Source organism: Suricata suricatta, chromosome 2 (genome assembly GCF_006229205.1).
Source record: "Suricata suricatta isolate VVHF042 chromosome 2, meerkat_22Aug2017_6uvM2_HiC, whole genome shotgun sequence".
NCBI lineage: Eukaryota > Metazoa > Chordata > Mammalia > Carnivora > Herpestidae > Suricata > Suricata suricatta.
Window position 1 is genome coordinate 11,293,409 of NC_043701.1, and position 8,483 is coordinate 11,301,891.

Here is an 8,483-nt window from a genome sequence, read left to right on the forward strand (position 1 = left end):
CGCCCCTCGCGCCTCCGGGGCCCGCCGCCCTCTCCGCTCCTCCGCTCCCTCGTCGCCCTCCGGCCTCCCCGCGCCGCCCTCCCCCAGGCGCGGTCCCTCTCCATCACCTCCCCACCGGCCTCCTCGCCCTCCGCGGCCGCTCGCCCTGCTCCCGCGTCCCCTCGCCCGCCACCTCCAGGCCCTCCGCCTCGACTCTGCCCTCCCCGGCGCCTCTCCCCCTCCATTTCTGGGGCAACCCCCTTCCGAGGACCCCCGGCCTCCGCTCGGGCCGGAGTCATTCTCACGCCTCTTACCCCCCCCCCCCCCGCCTCGGTCTGGCTTGGGTGTTTTGCTCCCACCTCTTTCCCTCTCTGTTGCCTTTTTCTGTCGTTCCTGCCTCCCCCGATTCGCATTGTTCACGTGCATTTTCCCTCCGGGGCGGGGGCGGGATGCGCCTGGTGCCTCGGGGAGAGGAACGGGGTCCACGCCCGGGGAAAACGGGGCCGGGCCGGGCTGGGGTGGAGGGAAGGGCCGGGGGCGCGGGGAGGAGGCGGGGGGCTCGGGGGACGCACTGGGGTCGGGAGCCCGCTCCCAGGAGGGTGGGGCCGGCGGATGGCACCGGGACCTGCACCTGTCGGCGGGGGTGGCGGGGCGGGGCCGCCGCTTTATTTACCTTGGACTGGGGGCGGGCACGGGCGCTTCCTGAGTCTTCTCTCCCCTCTGCCTCTGCCTCTCTTCCACCCCCCTGTCCCCCGCCCCACGCACCCACTCCACGCTCACAGCTCAACGAATTTGTCCAACCCTCTCCTCAAACCCCCAATTTTCCCCATTCCAACTCCCTCTTTCTCCCGCCTACACGACCCAGTGACCTCAGGCTGAGAGAATAATTCGTATTATTATTACAAACAAACTCACTCTCCGGAAGCCTGATTTCTCTGAGACCCGATTTATTTCCATGGATACCCCCCTCCTCTGCTTTCACCTCTTCCCGGGGTTCTCTCTCTCCCCCCCCTCCCTGCCCCCCAGGGTTCTGACTCAGCTCTCCCTCCTCTACAAAGGCCACCTCCCCCTCCCCTCTCTCCTGCTCTGCCCTCCTCAACCCTCCTCTCCTCTCTGTCACCCCATTCCAGCTCTCTACGCCCAGAGGTCCATTTCCTCTTCCCTGCCGGCCACAGGCCCACCTCCTCACTCCCCTGTAGCCCTGAGGGAGAGGGGCTCACTTAGGAGGGATCCGACCTCCTTCCCACCCATTAGCCACAGTCCCTTAGGCACTCGCGGTGGGGATGCCTGCTGAATGCCTCCTCGTGCTCCAGACCCCATTCCCTTCACCCTTGTCAGGAGGGGACCCTTAACCCCGGATTCAGAGTCCCACAACTCCCCGTGCAGGAAGGACCTATAAGGTCAAGTGGTTCGACAGCCATCTGATCCTTGAGCCCCTTTTCCAACTGCCCTGGTTCCTGCCCCGCCTCCCCGAGAGGCACCGCCCTGCCCTCTAGCCAGCATCTGCCTGGGCCACACCCTCTCACCTGAACCGTTACCATCCTCCTTGGCCCCCAGTTTCCCAGTAAGCCCTCAAACCCCGTCCACCCTTCCCACTGTCTTTTGTCTTCTCTTTGACTTGAATGCCTATCCTTTTATTTCCTATTTTAAAAAGTCCCCTTCTCTCCTCCCCCGTCCCCCTTTGCTCCTCTCCCATCCATCACTTGCCTCCCAACAGTGAGGGAACGCGATCACACCTCACTCTTGGCTTCCTCTCCTGTCACCACTTCTGGGTGAACACACCCAGTTCCTGCCTCTGTCCCCACCACCTCTCCTTCCTGTCAGACAAATTCGCCAACTCCGAGACACAGGCCATAAAGCCCCATAGAGAGACACTCGCCTCTAAAGATGGTCTGCCCTTCTTCATAGGCACATAACCCATGAGAAGCACAGCTCTGTCCCCCTCCCTGCAGAAACACCCAGGATTCCCCTGGACAGAATAAAGAACTGTTTTCCTGCTCAAACCCAACCACGGATCCCTTCCATTTCAACAACAACAAATAAGGCCATATAACACTTTTCTGTGAATGTGCTATTCTTGGTTGAGCTCAAAGGGAATAGTTCGGCTCGGCCTTACAAGTTTGTCCCTATCAAAAACTTGGGGAGAGGAGGGCATGTGCCATCAGCAGGAGCAGCGGCTGGAGGAAAGAGAGGGGTCTGGAGGGGCTGCCCCTGTGTGGGCTCAGCATTCTGAGACCCCGGAGAGGCCTGTGGGCTGGGACCGAGGGAGGCTGCCGCTACAGCAAGCAACCCTGTGGTCTTTGCAGGGAACGAGGTGATCGCGGTGGATTGGAAGGGCCTGAAGGATGTCGACCAAATCAACATGGACAGCACCAGCTCGCTGCACGGAAGCAGCCTCCACCGGCCTTCCACCGAGGTGAGGTCCTGGGCCCGGCCGGCCCCCCCCCCCAGCCAAAGGGCTTTGAGAAGACCCCAGAGACCATCCTGAGCAAAGCTGCCCAGCTGCCTGATCCTTGAATTCTCCTCCTAAATTCCAAGAGAACATCCCAGACACTCCTTCAGACTGACGCTTTTACAGAACATTTCTCCCCCTTTCCTCAAAACACAGGCCAAATGTTCCACGCTGAGATCCTAATTCCCTGTGTTAAGCTAAGGGGAAAAAAAAACCTCTCTACTTCACACACTTCTGGATGTCCCTGGGGTGGGGGGCGGGGGCTGCTTACATTTCTGGAGGTGCCTGTGGGCCCCACTCCTTTTCCTCTTTCCTCACAGCAAACCCGAACTGATTTCTCCTGGGATGGCATCAATGTGAGTGCACCCAGCCCCCCACCGGCCCCCGGTTTCCTCTAGCTCCTCTCCCCTACATTCTCCCTTAGATCGGACATGGAACACAGCTGTTCTAGGTTCCCTATGGACCTGCCAAGCTTTTCAAGGGTAGTTGGGGGACAAGGTTCCTTGGGACTCGTGGGTGTAATGAATGGTTCCCTTATCACCTGCCCTGGCTCAGAGTGACCCTTCCTCCTGGAAACCATGAGCCCTCCTCTGCCCCTCCTCCCACATTCTCTATCCCAGCTCTCCATGGAGGACACCACTTCCATTCTTCCGAAGCTTAAGCGAAACTCTAATGCCTACGGCATCGGGGCCCTGGCCAAATCATCGTTCTCAGGTGAGACTCCCGACCTGGGGATGCATCCAGAGAGGAGAATCCCTACATACCCCTGGTCCCAGTCTCCTTGCTCCATCAGGCCTAAAGAAGACTCCCTACCCTTGACCTCTTTGCCCTTTCCTCCAAACCCTCCTGTCCAAGCTACCTCTCATGTGGAGTCCTAGGGGACCCCTTCCCCCATCAGAGGAGTCCCATGGGACTCGGGTGGGGACACGGGGTGGATCTTGTATGGGTATCCTGTGACATTCTGGAGGCTATGGGGAATGTCTGGCCCCTCAGGGATTTCTCGCAGCATGAAGGACCACGTGACGAAGCCCACAGCCATGGGGCAAGGCCGAGTGGCTCACATGATCGAGTGGCAGGGCTGGGGGAAGGCACCAGCCATTCAGCCGCAACACAGCCACGAGGCAGTGCGCAGGGATACTGATGCCTACTCCGACCTCAGCGATGGCGAGAAGGAGGCACGTTTCCTGGCAGGTACTGATTCTTGGGACCCTCAAGAGACACGTTTTCAGGATGGTCAGAGACTGACCTTGCAACCTGATCCCCTCTGGCAGAACTTGCTCTATCCATATCATGACTGTAAGACTTAATTTCCCAATCAGCTCTGATTTCAGGCACTTGGACTTAATTGATTCAGATAAGGATCCTCAAACTTATTTTCAGTGTCATCTCAGCAGTTAAGGAGAATTACATGGGATTGTGGGTCTACCTGTTCCATCAGATGCCTTCTCTTCTACTGGGAAGACTGTCGGTACCAGACAGAAAGACGGGGGCCTCTGACTCTCAAAGTCTCTCCTTCTACCCTTGTTCTTTTTTTGTTTTGTTTTCTCCTTTTTGAGAGAGAAAGAGGGGGGTGGAGAGCAGATGAAAGCAGGGTAGAGGGGCAGAGGGAAAGAGAGACAATGCCACGCTCAGTGTGGAGATAGATGCAGGGCTTAATCCCACAACCCTGGGATTGTGACCTGAGCCGAAATCAAGAGTCAGACGCTCCACTGACTGAACCACTCAGGCCCCCTGTATCCATGGTTCTTGAGCAAAAAGAAGAGGCTATGGGATCCCTTCTATGCTTTGCGCCTCAGCACATTGCAATAGTGGGTTCCCTTACTTGGTGCATTACTTGTGACAAGTGCTAGAAGGTCAAGGGGCCTGGGTGAGGAGAGGGTGGCATACAGAAGACACTTCTTTCCGGGAAAGTGGTGTCGCTACAAGACAGGCATGCGGCATAGTGACAATGGTGGCCAAGCGCCTCTAACACGTCTCAATAAGACATGTAGGAGGAAAGAGAGCCAGAAGAGAAGAGAGGTATTTCTGTGTTGGTGGTGTGGATGGCGGAAGAACTATCTGAGGGGGAAGGGGGGGTGGGGAGCCAAACATGTAGTGGGTAGGGAGTAGTTTAGGGCAGCCGGCAATGTAAACTTCAACTTAGGACTTTGACTAGAATGGGGTCTCCCAAGTCTACCCATCCTCCCTAGTCTACCCCCCCGCCACCTTCTCCTTCCAATTTCTTGAACTTTCTGCTTTATTTTAATGTTTATTTTTATTTTTGAGATAGAGAGTGTGTGCACAGGTATGCAAGTGAGGGAGGGGCAGAGAGAGGGAGAGAATCCCAAGCGGATTCCGTGCTATCAGTGCAGAGCCTGATGTGGGGCTCGATCCCACAAATGGCCTGACCTGAGACTAAATCAAGAGTTGGACACCCAACCGACTGAGCCACCTAGGTACCCCTCTTGACCTTTCCATTTGATACTACTGGGGACCTACAAACCCATGGTGTTCCCTTGGGGATTCTCTGTTGAACTTGAACTCTCTCATTTAGAATTCTCTGTCTTTGACTACCTAGTACTAGCTAACACTCTTAAAACCTTCCAAAGATAAACTTCTAGAAATTCCTCATTTGAATCCCTTTGGATATCTTACCAGAAGACCTCTTAACTCTAGGAATTCTTTTTTTTTTAAATTAATTTATTTATTTTGAGAGGCAGAGGAAGAGAATGAGTGGGGGAAGGGCAGAGAGAGGGAGATAGAATATCCTAAGGAGGTTCCATGCTCAGTGGAGAACTCGACGTGGGGATTGACCTCACAACTGTGAAATCAAAAGTCAGTCGCTTAACCAACTGAGCCTCCCAGGTGCCCCAATTCTAGGAATTCTTAATCTGACCTTCTGGTTTACCCTATTTGGAGGTGTATGCAAAGTCTGCTGTCCAGTACAGTAGCCACTGGCTGCGTGGTGGCTACTGAGAACTTGAACTGTGGCCAGTCTGAATGGAGATGTGCCATCAGTATAAAATACCCATTGGATTTCAAAGACTCGTATGAATAAACTAATGTAAATGATCTCAATAATAATTTTTGTATGGATTAAGAGTTGAAAGATAATCTAATATATGTTGGGTTAAATAAGATATATTATAAAATTTAATTTCACCTGCTTTTAAAGTGCCTTTGCTATGGCTACTAGAACATTTTAAATCACAAAAGCGGCTTACGTTATATTTCCATTGATGTCCCCCTACCCCATGCATGTGTCTAAGGGTTCCCAGAGGTATCTTGTGCCAACTACGGTTCTTCCTCTAGGTGTCATGGAGCAGTTTGCCATCTCCGAGGCCACACTCATGGCCTGGTCTTCCATGGATGGTGAGGACATGAGCGTCAACTCCGCCCAGGAGCCACTGGGCTGCAACTACAGTGACAACTACCAGGAGCTGATGGAGAGTCAAGGTGAGGGATGGTCCCTCCCAGGCCTCAGAGGCCCTCCCTGCTACCTAGGCTGCCTCTGTTCATCTCTGTTCTTCGGAGACTTTCTGCTCATCTCAGCTCTCCTACTCCCCTCCCCACTCCGTCTCCCTCTCATCCTCTGTGCTGTTACCGCCCTTGACGTTCCACAACCCTGCCGACCTGCGTGGTTCTCTTTACAGATGCCCTTGCTCAAGCCCCCATGGATGGTTGGCCTCACTCCTATGTGTCCCAGGGCATGTACTGTCTGGGGTCATCGGATGCCTGGGAAGCCAGCGACCAGTCCCTCATTGCCTCTCCGGCCACAGGATCCTATCTTGGCCCTGCTTTTGATGACTCGCAGCCTAGCCTGCATGAAATGGGGCCTTCCCAACCTGCTTCCGGATACTCTGCTCAGGAGCCGCCACCTTTGCTGGGGGCAGACACTGACTGGGCTCCGGGGGTGGGTGGCGTGGACCTGGCTAGGGGCCCTGCTGAGGAGGAGAAGAGGCCGTCAGCCCCCGAGGAGGAAGAGGACGCAGGATGCCGGGACCTGGAGTCACTCTCCCCTCGAGAAGACCCTGAGGTGTCCACTGCTCTCAGCCGGAAGGTGTCTGACGTCACGTCCTCAGGTGTGCAGTCCTTCGATGAGGAGGAGGGCGAGGCTAACAACTAGCTTCCACCCACCCCACGCCCAGCCTTCCACTCCCAGCTGAGGGGCCTGGCTGCAACAACACCTTCCCTTCCCCCAGCAGCACAGCTGAAACCCGGGCAGAAGACCACGAGGAGCCCAGGAGTTGCCTGTCTTCGCCAGGAACGTGGAGAGCCAGGGTGGGATTTTACCCAGGCATATGCTGTAGAAACCACAGGCCCGGGAACTGAGGCCCAGACGACCAGATGGCCGTGAACTTTGCTTGGCCGCGGGCTTCCGGGTCTGTGATGATGAAGCTCCAGTGTGGCTCCTGAGGACAGGAGCCCAGAGCAGCTTGTGGCCGTCGATGAGGATCTCCGTTCTTCACGCTCTGATTGTCTTCCAGGAGCCTTGACTGTGGCTGTGGGAATGCCGCCTTTCTCCATGTCACTCTTGCTTTTCTCGACTCTGTTTTCTCTGGCTGTGGCCCCAGCTCATCCCCACCATGAGGAACAGACCTCAGGGGTTATTGGTATGGTTTGACGGGCAAAGGGGAAGCCACCGAAAGCCACATGTCCTCAGAGGGTGGAGTCTGCCCTCAGTGAAAAATTGGCTTCTGAGATCAGGAGTCATGGGGGAGATGCATGTGGCAGCTGGGAATGCATAGGGACTCAAACGTGATTCTTTACGTCAAGGCCTGCCCACAGACCAGAAAGTCACTGATGAGACCGAGAACAAACATGGCTGCCTGTTCTGGGATCTGGACTGTCCCATGGCTGGAAGGAGGACCCAAGGATCTGGGAAAGGGCCCGGCCGGGGCTGGCTGCTCCAGCTCTTGCTTCCCTTTTCTGCCTTCAGTCTCTTCTCTGGGAGCCCTGGCCCTGAGTGGGTGACACAGGTGTCCTGGCCTAACAGGGAAGCATGAGGGCTGTGTCTCCCTCCATCCACCCTCTAATTCTCTGGAGCTGTTTACACTTTTCTCTTTGCCTTTTCTACATTTTTATAACTTCTTGGGGACTCAGGGTTGAGTGCGGTGGAGGGCGGAGCCCGGTGCTGTCAGGCCCCGGCCAGGGTGGGCTGTTTGCTAGGGAGCCGTGTGGGCTGGTGGCTCCTTTGCCCCTTCTTCAGCTGCTCCCAGGACTCCAAAGAGGGCCTCACAGGTGTTCTCCCTCCCTCCCCGGGCCTCCTGTGGAGGAAGAGGGAAGAATCAGAGTATTCTTCCTTCCAGGACAGGGGACAGTGAGGCATACGCCCCTGGAATGGCTCCCTCTCCCACACCCAGTTCCCGCCGCGGTGGGGACCTCTGTGCGGCACTGCCTGGAAAGACCCTGACGGCGGGGGCCCGGGTAGAACAAAGGACAGCGCAGCCTTGGAGCTGGACGGCACACTGCCCTCCCCGCTGCAGTGGCCCAGGGACACTCTGGGTAGGAGAGAAGAGCTGAGCGCTTCATCGATGCCTTTCCTTGCGGCCGACTAAGGCTCCGGGTCCAAGGCCTTGTGTCCTACCCAGTTTGTCAGGGGTCCTGCCACTTTCTTCTCTGCCAGGAAGGGAGCACTGTCCTGGACCCTGGGCAGAACTATCCGCCCACCGCCTCCCCCCACCCCCATTGCCCAGACTTCAATTTCTTTGGAATGAGTAGGTTGAGAGTCGGGGTGTTTCTGTCCATCCATAACCCCACCCCCACGGAGTTCACACTTTCATCTGTCTGTGCTCCTAAAATGCAGCCGAGGACAGGGGCCCACATCTTCTGGGGAGAGGGAGAAGGGCTTTCCTGGCTTGGTCCTTGGAGGACCCAGGAGTGGGCATGGTGAGCACAGGGAGGCGAAATCACCTTATGTACAAGACCTGGCGTGTGTTTGATAACATGACCTGATTCAGGCAGTGGCAGGACTGGCAGCCAGGAGCTCTGGGAGGTGGCCTTGCGTCCCCTTGCTGGCCACCGGCCCTCGCACTAGACCCCTGCTGCAGGTCCTCGGGTTTTGCATGCTCAC

The 8,483-nt window shown here is 56.3% G+C and overlaps 1 protein-coding gene across 2 annotated transcripts; it reads left to right on the forward strand.

Moving 5' to 3' along the window:
- The first annotated feature begins 2,263 nt into the window (after window positions 1-2,263).
- FAM131B (family with sequence similarity 131 member B) lies at window positions 2,264-7,486 on the forward strand. Of its 2 annotated transcripts, XM_029922232.1 has the most exons (6): window positions 2,264-2,395; window positions 2,752-2,787; window positions 3,052-3,145; window positions 3,425-3,622; window positions 5,723-5,866; window positions 6,064-7,486. In XM_029922232.1, exons 1-6 carry the CDS (start codon window positions 2,342-2,344, stop codon window positions 6,534-6,536), a joined length of 999 nt encoding a protein of 332 aa, XP_029778092.1. In that variant the 5' UTR covers window positions 2,264-2,341; the 3' UTR covers window positions 6,537-7,486. The 2 variants fall into 2 exon arrangements, with proteins under 2 accessions (XP_029778092.1, XP_029778096.1); XM_029922236.1 differs by lacking the exon at window positions 2,752-2,787.
- Window positions 7,487-8,483: the final 997 nt, after the last annotated feature.

What these genes read in the sequence shown, in the direction of transcription:
- FAM131B (XM_029922232.1), top strand. Translation starts at nt 2,342, where the DNA reads ATGGACAGCACCAGCTCGCTGCACGGAAGCAGCCTCCACCGGCCTTCC. An exon ending in TCTCCTGGGATGGCATCAAT is followed by an intron (nt 2,788 to 3,051) that starts GTGAGTGCACCC and finishes TCTCTATCCCAG; the next exon opens with CTCTCCATGGAGGACACCAC. An exon ending in GGAGGCACGTTTCCTGGCAG is followed by an intron (nt 3,623 to 5,722) that starts GTACTGATTCTT and finishes TTCTTCCTCTAG; the next exon opens with GTGTCATGGAGCAGTTTGCC.